The sequence below is a fragment of the Xyrauchen texanus genome, chromosome 38, assembly GCF_025860055.1.
Source record: "Xyrauchen texanus isolate HMW12.3.18 chromosome 38, RBS_HiC_50CHRs, whole genome shotgun sequence".
Lineage (NCBI taxonomy): Eukaryota > Metazoa > Chordata > Actinopteri > Cypriniformes > Catostomidae > Xyrauchen > Xyrauchen texanus.
Window position 1 is genome coordinate 36,276,828 of NC_068313.1, and position 14,501 is coordinate 36,291,328.

General features: G+C 36.2%; 1 protein-coding gene across 50 annotated transcripts in view; it reads left to right on the top strand.

The window, feature by feature from the left end:
• Nucleotides 1-14,501, top strand: part of LOC127632132 (protein NLRC5-like) — a 377,053-nt gene that overhangs the window by 98,730 nt on the left and 263,822 nt on the right. For 38 of the 50 annotated variants that reach the window (XM_052110651.1, XM_052110666.1, XM_052110667.1 and 35 more), the window contains 4 exons: nt 6,641-6,814; nt 8,812-8,985; nt 10,969-11,142; nt 12,903-13,076. In XM_052110651.1, the coding sequence (XP_051966611.1) occupies nt 6,641-6,814; nt 8,812-8,985; nt 10,969-11,142; nt 12,903-13,076 (696 nt within the window). Of the gene's footprint in view, nt 1-2,556; nt 4,393-6,640; nt 6,815-8,811; nt 8,986-10,968; nt 11,143-12,902; nt 13,077-14,501 lie in introns of all 50 variants that reach the window. The other 12 variants (XM_052110697.1, XM_052110704.1, XM_052110705.1 and 9 more) reach the window with 9 other exon arrangements.

Consider the following 14,501-nt stretch of genomic DNA (forward strand, 5'->3'; position numbering starts at 1 on the left):
ATTGTATAATAAACTATTGACATTAGTATACTGTCACTGATTCTGGTGGCCTAACATTACATTTTATGTACTGTTAACTACCTATAGATTTTACCTTTCTTTTTTCCTGGCATGATAGTCAGCTCTTGCTACAGGATCTGCATTGATCCGCTGCCTGTAGCGAGCAGTCTTTTCTTTGCTTGTTAGTGGGGCCATCTAGAAAAAAAGTATATTTAAACATACACAGAGTTAGAAAAAGAATTGGAAAAAGTAGAATGAATGCTTAATATTCACACATTTCTCTGATAAAAACATAATAATCAAAAATAAGTAAGCTTAGTCCTCTCTGAAGTAGGATGGAAATTATTGAAATTTAGAAAAAATATGTGGTGAAATGTAGAAAGTTATTTAAAACAACTAAATGCATATAATGAATGAAAACATTTGCATACAGAAACTACAAATACATGATATGTGTTTTCTATCATTTAAGCAATCAGTGGCGGTCGCCCCAGATGAGGCTCGGTCGCCCCAGATGATGTTTTCAAGTTTAATCAAGTATAACAGACTAATGCTTAGCTATAGAACACAAGCTAGCTTCTTCTCACCACATATCACTGACAAATTTACATTAAAAATAAAGATTTGCGTATAAAACTTATTATTTACAGTTTTAGGTTGGTCGCCCCACATGATATCAAAATGTGACGTATACACTGCAGCAGTTTTAAAGAGGATTTGTTTGTAAAAATGAGAGTGACTACTCACCTGCTGGTTGTCTCTGTGGGACCCTCACCATGAGGCTGGCTGATGCAACATCCTCTTTGAGATGATTGTCAAAATAAAAGTCCCTTAATTGTATTTTCTTGATGGTCGCCCCAGATGATATTTCAGACAATTAACATCTTCGGACAAGATTTGTTTGTTTATTATGATTGAAATGTGTGTACAAATGTTTCATAACTTTGTCAATCAATGGAAAACAAGTTTAAAATTATGCCAAATAGGGTAAGGATTATATTTCAATTATTTTAGTTTGATTTAAAACCAGTTGTCCAAACAGAAGTCAAGGCCGGACGGTCGCCCCACATGATGTTTTCACACTTCAGGTGGCAGAAAATGCCAATAAGCCAATTATTTTTAAAGAAATAAGAGTGGGCATATGTATAAGGGAGGTGGTAGACATACATGTTATAATTTTATTCATTTTAATGTTTATTAATTGGTAAAAAGTTCAGTCGGACAGAAAAAGCAAGCGTCACGTCTTTGACCCTTCACATAGAACAAGCACTTATATGATGAGATGTGGGGGTGTGTTTTGACTTTTAGGTTCCAATGTTGTGAACTTTGTGTTAAAATATGTACCTGACATGAAAAACCATTTCATAATTACACATGCAGTATGACATCATATGGATAGAATACTCTACATGGAGTTTGTACATTTTAAAAAAAGCTAAAAAAAAAAAACGAAATCTAAAATAAAATATAAATTTTCACAAACTATATAGTCAATACAGTTAAGTGCAGAAGTTTCCACACCCCTTTCAGAATGTATACAAATAGCCTATAAGAGATCAAAGATTATATTTGTTATGTAGTGCTGCCCTTCAGAAGCTACATAACACAAAATGTACTCTTATTTGCACACATCATCCTGTTCAAAAGTTTGCACCCCTTGGTTCTTCTTGTGTTGCCTTCTTGAGCATGAGTAATTGTTTTCAGCTTTTGTAATAGTTGAGAATGAATCCCTCAATTGTCCCAAGTGTCAAAAGCTGAATCTCATTTATAGCCACTGTTGGGAAGAACTCAAATGTGCAGAAGATGCTGAGAAACCAAATAATTATAAAGTAGTTATTAGTCGTCACTGCTCAGGACAAAGCAGGGACTCATGAACAATTATTACACAAACAGTCACTGATCATCGAGAAAGCAACACACCATATTAAACACCAAGAGAATATAAACTTCTGAAAAGGATCAAGTGGGAGTGGTGGTGTAGTGGGCTAAAGCACAGAACTGGTAATCAGAAGGTTGCTGGTTCAATCCCGACAGCACCACCATTGTGTCCTTGAGCAAGACACTTAACTCCAGGTTGCTCCGGGGGGATTGTCCCTGTAATAAGTGCACTGTAAGTCGCTCTGAATAAAATCATCTGCCAAATGCATAAATGTAAATTCAGTCACTATTTTGTCTTGTGGAATATACATTATGTGAGGATCTGTGATGTCAAATAGCTTCTTCGTGGCAGTACTGAATAAAAACAACATGCAATTTTTATGATCCCTCATTAAAAAAAGATAATGGCATTTTGATGGACTTTTCTCAGTAGCTTCAGTACAAACTGCAAGTTGGAAGAGAAATACGGAAGAGTAGTGCGCTGAAAAGGAGCGAGGTTGATTGAAATCAATAATAATTAGGGCTGTTGATTTAACAGGTTAATCAAGCACAATTTATTATATGAAAAATAATGCATAAAAATAAAAACACAATTTATCATGCCCCCTGACCATTCTGATTGAAACTTTGAGTGTCTCAATTTTCTTAGTTCCTCTGTTCTTCTTAATTCCTCTGCAGTGTGGAGAGAGCTGATCTGATCAGATCTGGGACGTCCGATCGGACAGAAGCAGTGGATGATGTCCTACAGAGACTCAAAAACACTCACAAAACCATCATGAAGAACAAGTATGAGAGTTTATTTGAGGGAATCAAACTACAAGAGAATCAAACCCTCCTGAACAGGATTTACACACAGCTCTACATCATCGAGGGAGAGAGTGAAGGAGTGAATGAAGAACATGAGGTTTTACAGATGGAGAAAAGTTACAGGACACTCCAAGACACTCCAATCAACTGCAATGACATCTTTAAACCTTTAACTGAACCAGGATGTGAGGAGAAGAGAAGAGAAAACATCAAGACTGTTCTCACTAAAGGCATCGCTGGAATTGGAAAAACAGTCTCTGTGCAGAAGTTCATTGTGGACTGGGCCGAGGGAAAAGCCAATCAAGATGTAGATTTCATGTTTGTGCTTCCATTTCGAGAGCTGAACTTGATTAAAGATCACCAGTACAGTCTTCACAAACTTCTGCTGGACTTTCATCCTGACCTTCATGATCTGGACTCAAAGATTTATGATGAGTGTAAAGTTGTGTTCATCTTTGATGGTCTGGATGAAAGCAGAATTCCTCTGAAGTTTTCAGACAGTGAGAAAGTTTCTGATGTGACTGAGACTTCATCAGTGGGTGTGTTGATGTCAAACCTCATCAAAGGAGATCTGCTTCCCTCCGCTCTCATCTGGATCACCTCCAGACCAGCAGCAGCCAATCAGATCCCCTCAGAATACATCAACCGTGTGACCGAAATCCAGGGATTCAATGAACCCCAGAAGGAGGAATATTTCAGGAAGAGAATCAGGGATGAGCATCAAGCCAGCAGAATCATCTCACACATTAGAAGAGCAAGAAGCCTCCACATCATGTGCCACATACCAGTCTTCTGTTGGATCTCATCCACTGTGCTTCTAAACATCCTGAAACAAGACGACAGTGCAGAAATCCCTCAAACTCTGACTGAAATGTACATCCACTTCCTGCTCATTCAGATCAAAATGAGGAATGAGAAGTATGAAGAGAAAGATCCAGAGAAAGTGATTGTGAAACTTGCTGAACTGGCTTTCAAACAGCTGATGAAGGGCAATGTCATGTTCTATGAGGAGGACCTGATTGAGAGCGGCATAGACGTCACTGACGCCTCGGTGTATTCTGGGATCTGCACTGAAATCTTTAAGGAGGAATCTGTGATTCATCAGAGGAAAGTCTACAGCTTCATTCATCTGAGCTTCCAGGAGTTTTTTGCAGCACTTTATGTGTTTTTCTGTTATTTACACAAGAACTGTGAGGTTCTGAAAATGTTTCTGAGTGGAAAACACAGAACTCGATGTGAGGATGTTCCTCTGGATGTGTTTCTGAAGGAAGTAGTGAATGAAGCCCTGAAGAGTAAAACTGGACATCTGGATCTTTTCCTTCGATTCCTTCATGGCATCTCACTGGAGTCCAATCAGAGACTCTTACAGGATCTACTGAAACACACAGAGAACAATCCAGAGATCATGAAGAAAATAATCCAAAACCTCAAACAAGATCAATATCAAAACGTCAGTCCTGAAAGATGGATGAATCTCTCACACTGCTTGATTGAAATGAAAGATAATTCTGTTGTTGAAGAAATGCAGGCCTTTTTAAAATCTGAAACAAAGAAAAGTCTTTCTCTTGCACAATGTTCAACTTTGGCCAACATGATCCTGATGTCAGAGGAGGTGCTGGATGAGTTAGATCCCAACAAATGGCAAATGATTTCAAGAGATGGTCGAAGGAGACTCGTACCAGCTGTGAGGAACTGCAGAAAAGCTCTGTGAGTGTTAACATCTAATATTTAATCACTAGAATTACATTTGACAGAAGTTGTGATCTACGGTAGGTTCTTGGGTTTGTGGCAAACTCAAAGTCATGTCAGCTGACATAAAGAAGAATTTAATTTGACTTTGGATAAAAGTGTCTGGTAAATGAATAGATGAAGTTTTAAAGGGGTCATGAAATGCTCTATTTTATAATTTTATTATCTTCCCTGAGGTCCACTGATAATGTTAGTAAAGTTTTTCTTTTACTAAATCAGTCATAATTTAGTAATATTTGATCATTTTCCTCCCTGTCTCTGGCCCTCTGTCTGAAACACTCAGTTAAAACTTCAGTGTAAACGCCCACTGTTCTGATTGGCTAACATCGTGCAGCCCCTCAAATACAACAATATTTGAAACTCAATCAGAAGAGAATGAACAAGCTCCACAACAGTATAAAACTACATTTCTGTGTTTCACATAATGTAAATCCAACACATCGCATCCTAATATATTGTTGCTGTCTGATGAAAAGTAGAACATTTGTGTTCCCAGATGTCAGTTGGTAGGTTTTCAATTGCTAGAGAATTAATTTTTGTATGTAATCTGAGCTTTCACTTACTATTTTTTTAGACCGAAATCAGTTTTATGACTAGTTTCTAGGTCTAGGGTTTCTAGTCCGGTTGTTGAGTGGACAGTTCAGTTTCGAGATGTGTTTTCCTGTTTAAATTCATAAATTCAGAATTAACTTTCACTCACTGTAAAGAAAAAACAGCACTATCTTCTATGGCCATGAGAAATGCAAAATTATGATTTATAATACAATGATTTAAAAAAAAAAAATCAGTGCATTGCCATACATTTCTAATGGTCTGTTACACATTGACGCAGATCTATTCAGCTGCTTGATGGTCTCGTTATAAAGCATCAACAAGGTGTGTCATTTTAAGAGGTTTTTACAGTGTTGCAGTGTGTGGTTATGATGTTATTGACTTTTCATGACAATTGAAGATCCAAGAAAAACAAACCCACAAGCACTCGTCCACGTGACAGTCAGAGCACCTGCGTTAGAAGCAGAATACTGTAAATTCGGTGCGTCCTCACGCAGATGTTCAGAGAGTCTGTTATTGGTCGAGTGATATTTCATGATTTTTTTCTTTTTCTTATATTTTTATGTTTGAGATTTTGCTTATCACACTGAGTTAGACGAGGACAGCGCTCGCAGACATGTGAGAGAGAATAAATTCTGTTAATGCAAAAATAACTAACGTGCATCTTTTAAGTAAGTATTTGGTATATGAGGGAAGAAACATTAAGGAGATTTAATTCTGATGGTTGGCTGCAGTAAGTTCATAATTTTGAGTTTTAGATCAGCTGTTACTCGTGCCTGTGCACCCAAATCATTTTCTGCATGTGCAAGAAGTAATTTACACTTACAAATGTGAGAAAAACGCTGTAGAGCCCTGATTATTGTACATAATTCACACAATTTACAGTATCCTAACTGTGTAAATTAAATAGCATTTGTCATTTGTTATCCTTAATAAAATGCAAATATTTGGGGACCCTAACCCCCCTCACCAATTCGAGTACTGGTCAACATAACATCGACTAGCATACATGTGAGCTAGTGTAGCTGTGCAAACAACTCATTTCTCTGCGACAGAAATCACTCTCAGTGTTTACATGAATACCTCACCAACAAAAGCATTTTGGTGGAATTTTGAAATGTGCTAATTTGAAACCTGAACGGTCAAATACAAGTATTTTCAGCACACACACATACGTCGCCTGTCAATCAAACAGGGCGCAGCTGTTACTAGATTGCTAGTGAATTATAAAATGGCGTGCTCCTGATTACTTTCAACAGCAGAATAAGAATATTAACTTTCTAGTAATTCACTAACATAGCTGGGTATTTTTTGTTATTGACGTTTTAATCAGTCTGCTTGACCGGTTGGGTAAATAAAATTCTCTTTCACTTTTCACATTTTTCGGCACCTTCAAGAAAAAAAGCTGCCTAACGGGAAAATATATTGGCCGACGCTGATAATTAAAAAAAAGTCTGAATATCGGCCGATTTATCAGCCTCTGCGATATATCGGTCGACCACTAATGTTTATAAGGGGTTGTGATGATATATGTATCTCTTTGATTCGCTCTGATGGATTATGTTTACTTACTGTAGATAAAACCATAATCAAAACTATATTTTGATCAATAAAATGGTTGTATAATAATTTTGATTTTCATTATCCTGTTTAGATTGTGCGGCTGTAATCTCACTGATCAATGTTGTGAAAGTCTGGCGTCAGCTCTACAATCATCAAACTCTCCTCTGAGAGAGCTGGATCTGAGTAACAATGACCTGCAGGATTCAGGAGTGAAGCTGATCTCTGATGCACTGAAGAGTACAAACTGTCATCTGGAGATACTGAGGTTTGTGTTTCTTTTGATTTTGCAAATGTTAAAATACTTTCTCATATCCCAATTTAATGAGCAGTGCCAAATATAATTAAGCCGTTGGTAGTTTGACTTCCTAAAGAGTGAAAACACGGTGACTTTGTGACACTTTGAAAACACAGGTGTGTTTGTTTGAGCACTCTGACATTTTAACTTCTGACATTTTAACTTCTGACTCAACCCATGTTGTGAGTTTAGGTCGGGACTAACTGTTTTTTGACCAATGGCAGAAGGATTGCAATTCAGTAGGAGTGTTTGGGAAACCTGTGTGGGAACAATCATTAATTTCACAATTCTGTTTTGTGCCGCTAGTGTTGCAGAAATGACACACTTCAAGTTACATTAATATGTTTATTAATGGTTGACCAATATGTTTTTTTTTTAATCAATTTCCAGAGAGCATATATCACACAATTGAATATACTAAATAACAAACAGAAATTTGCTAAAACAATAAAAATAGTAATAAACTCTTATTTAGTTCTATATTTAGTCAGTTTCACACAAAACTAATATATATTGTATTTTAAATGGTAGATGGCAGTTTCTTTAGATATCTGTTCAGTCATGACATTTTAGTCATTTATTTGCACATGAAAAATGTGTTAATATATTAAGAAAGAAATAATAAAATCCATCAATCATGGATGTCAGTCTACGTTAGCAATCGCATTTACTCCAAAAATACAGAATCAAACCAATTGTACATACAGTGCATAGTGAAGAAGACATTTACTTCATTCACACGAGAAGTGCTTTTACCTTATGCTGCATCTGAAAACGTAGGCAGCTGACTTGCTACATTATTGCATAATCAGTTAATGGCTTAACTGACATCTGTTCTGAATTAATGGAACTCATAAAGAAACTGATCTCTGAAGAGTTTGAAAAGCACCTTATTTTCATCATACCTCCATATAAAGCCTCTGGAGGCAGCATTTTCCTGGTTTCAGATCAGATTTGAAGTTCCACACACGCACTCGTGCAGATCCAGCATGAGCCTCAATCTCCTGACAGTTTATACAGCCTGGATTGCCTGCTTTGATTGTCACAGAGTGACCGTCATGATTTGTGAATCAGAGAAACGTTTGATCCTGATCCTGAAGTTTTTGATTCTGACTGATAGAAGACTCATTTCGGTGGAAGATATATGATGAGTACTCGACAGGAAGAAAACGCTGGAACTTCATGAAGTTCATCAATTACATGTGTTTAAATGAGATATCTGCATATTTGCATATAGAAGTTTTATTGACATTTGCCTTTTATCATTAGAAAAGTTGCAGGGAACTATTGATGAGAGGCTGATAGAATACGTGCTTTAGAGGTAAATAAGTGAGCGCTCCACAGGACGCTGGATCTGCTGAAGTTGTGTGAATTTGGTTTATTAAATCTGTTTAAACGAGATATTGCATATTTACAGACGGTATATGATATTACTCTTATTGATATTTGCCTTTTATCATTAGAATAGACAGTTAAAAGTAACAAGGAACTGTTGAGGAGTGAGAATGAAACAGGTGAGCACTTTAACATTATGAGCTGAAATGTTTCTGTCATGGCTCTGATATGTGGTCCATTTAAATTACACCGTGTTGCACACCGGTCTATTATTGTAGTAACATGATGGCACGTAACAACAAAACGAACCATGACTGGTCGTTTACATGTCTCGGTCAGCTTCACGTGCAATAAAAAAAATTTCAGCACCTTCAAGAAAAAAAGCTGCCAAACGGGAAAATGTATTGGCCGACGCTGATAATTAAAAAAGTCTGAATATCGCCCGATTTATCAGCCTCTGCGATATATCGGTCGACCACTAATGTTTATAATGGGTTGTGATGATATATGTATCTCTTTGATTCAGCTCTGATGGATTATGTTTACTTACTGTAGATAAAACCAAAATCAAAACTATATTTTGATCAATAAAATGGTTTTATAATAATTTTGTTTTTCATTATCCTGATTAGATTGTGCGGCTGTAATCTCACTGATCAATGTTGTGTAAGCCTGGCGTCAGCTCTACAATCATCAAACTCTCCTCTGAGAGAGCTGGATCTGAGTAACAATGACCTGCAGGATTCAGGAGTGAAGCTGATCTCTGATGCACTGAAGAGTACAAACTGTAAACTAGAGATATTGAGGTTTGTGTTTCTTTTAATTTTGCAAATGTTAAAATACTTTCTCATATCCCAATTTAATGTGTAGTGTCAACTATAATTAAGCCGTTGGTAGTTTGACTTCCTAAAGAGTGAAAACACTGTGACTTTGTGACACTTTGAAAACACTGGTGTGTTTGTTTGAGCACTCTGTCATTTTAACTTCTGACTCAACCCATGTTGTGAGTTTAGGTCGGGACTAACTGTTTTTTGACCAATGACAGAAGGATTGCAAAGCAGTAGGAGAGTTTGGGAAACCTGTGTGGGAACAATCATTAATTTCACAATTCTGTTTTGTGCCGCTAGTGTTGCAGAAATGACACACTTCAAGTTACATTAATATGTTTATTAATGGTTTACTAATGTTTTTTTTTTTTATCAATTTCCAGAGAGCATATATCACACAATTGAATATACTAAATAACAAACAGAAATTTGCTAAAACAATAAAAATAGTAATAAACTCTTATTTAGTTCTATATTTAGTCAGTTTCACACAAAACTAATATATATTGTATTTTAAATGGTAGATGGCAGTTTCTTTAGATATCTGTTCAGTCATGACACTTTAGTCATTTATTTGCACATGAAAAATGTGTTAATATATTAAGAAAGAAATAATAAAATCCATCAATCATGGATGTCAGTCTACGTTAGCAATCGCATTTACTCCAAAAATACAGAATCAAACCAATTGTACATACAGTTCATAGTGAAGAAGACATTTACTTCATTCACACGAGAAGTGCTTTTACCTTATGCTGCATCTGAAAACGTAGGCAGCTGACTTGCTACATTGTTGCCTAATCAGTTAATGGCTTAACTGACATCTGTTCTGAATTAATGGAACTCATAAAGAAACTGATCTCTGAAGAGTTTGAAAAGCACCTTATTTTCATCATACCTCCATATAAAGCCTCTGGAGGCAGCATTTTCCTGGTTTCAGATCAGATTTGAAGTTCCACACACGCACTCGTGCAGATCCAGCATGAGCCTCAATCTCCTGACAGTTTATACAGCCTGGATTGCCTGCTTTGATTGTCACAGAGTGACCGTCATGATTTGTGAATCAGAGAAACGTTTGATCCTGATCCTGAAGTTTTTGATTCTGACTGATAGAAGACTCATTTCGGTGGAAGATATATGATGAGTGCTCGACAGGAAGAAAACGCTGGAACTTCATGAAGTTCATCAATTACATGTGTTTAAATGAGATATCTGCATATTTGCATATAGAAGTTTTATTGACATTTGCCTTTTATCATTAGAAAAGTTGCAGGGAACTATTGATGAGAGGCTGATAGAATACGTGCTTTAGAGGTAAATAAGTGAGCACTCCACAGGACGCTGGATCTGCTGAAGTTGTGTGAATTTGGTTTATTAAATCTGTTTAAACGAGATATTGCATATTTACAGATGGTATATGATATTACTCTTATTGATATTTGCCTTTTATCATTAGAATAGACAGTTAAAAGTAACAAGGAACTGTTGAGGAGTGAGAATGAAACAGGTGAGCACTTTAACATTATGAGCTGAAATGTTTCTGTCATGGCTCTGATATGTGGTCCATTTAAATTACACTGTGTTGCACACCGGTCTATTATTGTAGTAACATGATGGCACGTAACAACAAAACGAACCATGACTGGTCGTTTACATGTCTCGGTCGCTTCACGTGCAATAAAAAAAAAATTTCAGCACCTTCAAGAAAAAAAGCTGCCAAACGGGAAAATGTATTGGCCGACACTGATAATTTAAAAAAATGTCTGAATATCGCCCGATTTATCAGCCTCTGCGATATATCGGTCGACCACTAATGTTTATAATGGGTTGTGATGATATATGGATCTCTTTGATTCGCTCTGATGGATTATGTTTACTTACTGTAGATAAAACCAAAATCAAAATATATTTTGATCAATAAAATGGTTTTATAATAATTTTGTTTTTCATTATCCTGTTTAGATTGTGCGGCTGTAATCTCACTGATCAATGTTGTGAAAGCCTGGCGTCAGCTCTACAATCATCAAACTCTCCTCTGAGAGAGCTGGATCTGAGTAACAATGACCTGCAGGATTCAGGAGTGAAGCTGATCTCTGATGCACTGAAGAGTACAAACTGTAAACTAGAGATATTGAGGTTTGTGTTTCTTTTAATTTTGCAAATGTTAAAATACTTTCTCATATCCCAATTTAATGTGTAGTGTCAACTATAATTAAGCCGTTGGTAGTTTGACTTCCTAAAGAGTGAAAACACGGTGACTTTGTGACACTTTGAAAACACTGGTGTGTTTGTTAGAGCACTCTGTCATTTTAACTTCTGACTCAACCCATGTTGTGAGTTTAGGTCGGGACTAACTGTTTTTTGACCAATGACAGAAGGATTGCAAAGCAGTAGGAGAGTTTGGGAAACCTGTGTGGGAACAATCATTAATTTCACAATTCTCTTTTGTGCCGCTAGTGTTGCAGAAATGACACACTTCAAGTTACATTAATATGTTTATTAATGGTTTACTAATATGTTTTTTTTTTTATCAATTTCCAGAGAGCATATATCACACAATTGAATATACTAAATAACAAACAGAAATTTGCTAAAACAATAAAAATAGTAATAAACTCTTATTTAGTTCTATATTTAGTCAGTTTCACACAAATTAATATATATTGTATTTTAAATGGTAGATGGCAGTTTCTTTAGATATCTGTTCAGTCATGACATTTTAGTCATTTATTTGCACATGAAAAATGTGTTAATATATTAAGAAGGAAATAATAAAATCCATCAATCATGGATGTCAGTCTACGTTAGCAATCACATTTACTCCAAAAATACAGAATCAAACCAATTGTACATACAGTGCATAGTGAATAAGACATTTACTTCATTCACACGAGAAGTGCTTTTACCTTGTGCTGCATCTGAAAATGTAGGCAGCTGACTTGCTACATTGTTGAATAATCAGTTAATAGCTTAACTGACATCTGTTCTGAATTAATGGAACTCATAAAGAAACTGATCTCTGAACAGTTTGAAAAGCACCTTATTTTTATCATACCTCCATATACAGCCTCTGGAGGCAGCATTTTCCTGGTTTCAGATGCAGATTTGAAGTTCCACACACGCACTCGTGCAGATCCAGCATGAGCCTCAATCTCCTGACAGTTTATACAGCCTGGATCACCTGCTTGGATTGTCACGGAGTGACCGTCATGATTTGTGAATCAGAGAAACTTTTGATCTGAAGTTTTTTTTTATTCTGGCTGATAAAAGATGCATTTTGGAGGAAGATAGCTCGACAGGAAGAAAACGCTGTATCTTTGTGAAGTTTGTCAATTACATCTGTTTAAACGAGATATCTGCATATTTTCAGGCGGTATATGATATTACTCTTATTGATATTTGAATAGACAGTTAAAAGTAACAGGGAACTGTTGAGGAGAGAGAGTGAGAATGAAACAGGTGAGCACTTTAACATTATGAGCTGAAACGCTTCTGTTATGGCTCTGATATGTGGTCCATTTAAATTACACTGTTGCACCCTGGTCTATTATTGTAGTAACATGATGGCACGTAACAACAAAACGAACCGTGACTGGTCGTTTACATGTCTCAGTCGCTTCACGTGCAATAAAGCGATTTTCGCACCTTCAGGAAAAACTGGAAAATGTATTTGCCGACGCTGATAATTAAAAAAGACTGAATATCGGCCGATTTATCAGCCTCTGTGATATATCGGTCGACCAATAATGTTTATAAGGGGTTGTGATGATATATGTATCTCTTTGATTCACTCGGATGGAATATGTTTCCTTACTGTAGATAAAACCATTATCAAAACTATATTTTGATCAATAAAATGGTTTTATAATAATTTTGTTTTTCATTATCGTGTTTAGATTGTGCGGCTGTAATCTCACTGATCAATGTTGTGAAAGTCTGGCATCAGTTCTACAATCATCAAACTCTCCTCTGAGAGAGCTGGACCTGAGTAACAATGACCTGCAGGATTCAGGAGTGAAGCTGATCTCTGATGCACTGAAGAGTACAAACTGTCATCTGGAGATACTGAGGTTTGTGTTTCTTTTGATTTTGCAAATATTTCTCATATCCCGATTTAATGTTCAGTGTCAAATAAAAGTAATCTGTTGATAGTAGGGATGTCCCTATCAGCTTTTTGGCCCCTGATCCGATATTTAAATATTAAATATCTGCCTATACTGAGTCCCGATATGATACTTGTATTTGCCTGGATAGAGCTGTTTTTTTGTTTTGTTTGTTTACAGTAAACAAAGTAACTAAAATATGTCTTTAACTTAATCCATTTAAATTAGTGCATCTAGCATTTTTATAAAACTCACATATAAAATCAACTTCTTAGAATGGTGCAATAGCTTATTTTAACTTTAATATTCAGGTACAAAAACAAATCACAAATACACTGAGTTCTGTATGGATTAATATAAATCTTACATACACTTACAAATGGTGTAAACAACTTGACTTGAAAAGTCACAACAAAAATGAATTGTATAAAAACTAAGTAAACAGTTACACTTGAACAGGCCCAAGTTGAACAATAATGAAACTGTTATTAATAGTTCTGTTGGCAATATCAAAATGCCGTTGTGACATACTGACAACCAGTAAAAACCATGAAAGCCAAAACCAATGAATATCACTGATATATTCACAATGGTGGTGGTGTAGTGGTCTAATGCACATAACTGGTAAACTGGTAATCAGAAAGTCGCTGGTTCGATCCCCACAGCCACCACCATTGTGTCCTTGAGCAAGGCACTTAACTCCAGGTTGCTCCGGGCGGGCACTGTAAGTCGCTTTGGATAAAAGCGTCTGCCAAATGCATAAATATAAATGTAAATGTAAATTAAGCAAATACATGAAGATGCGTGTCCTTATTGAAGGTTAAACAGTTATATTTATTATTAGTGATATTGTGACCAACATTAATCTGATTTAAATTGGGATGAGTGACTGATGAGATATTGACATCTTTGATTGACACAGAGAGCGCTCGTGTTAAAGAGAATAAAGCTAAAAGCATTCATGATCGCTCAAACAGTCTATCACTCAACACAATGTCTGATTGTCACGACTCATGTCATGTATCATGTATTTGCATGTTTATTTGTTGTTTTAATTTGTTTTTAAACCTGTTAGCAGCCTCTATATCCTCTTCCTGTTCATTGTGCAATGAGTCAGAATAACTACCGTAATGACTCAAGAAAATTGGCAAATTAGTATTCGTACACGTGTAATTCTTACACATTTTTAAAAACAAACCAGCATATTCATCTCAATTACATCATGTCTGAAAGTTTAAATTTGTGAATCCTTAGAATTGCCGACAACTCACCCTTCATACGCCATTCTGTCATGCTTCAAGGGCTGAGAAACACTCCTTCATTAGATGAGCAGTGTATGTGTGATTGCCTGCATGCTGCATAAAACATCAGCCCTAAATCTAGGCACGATCA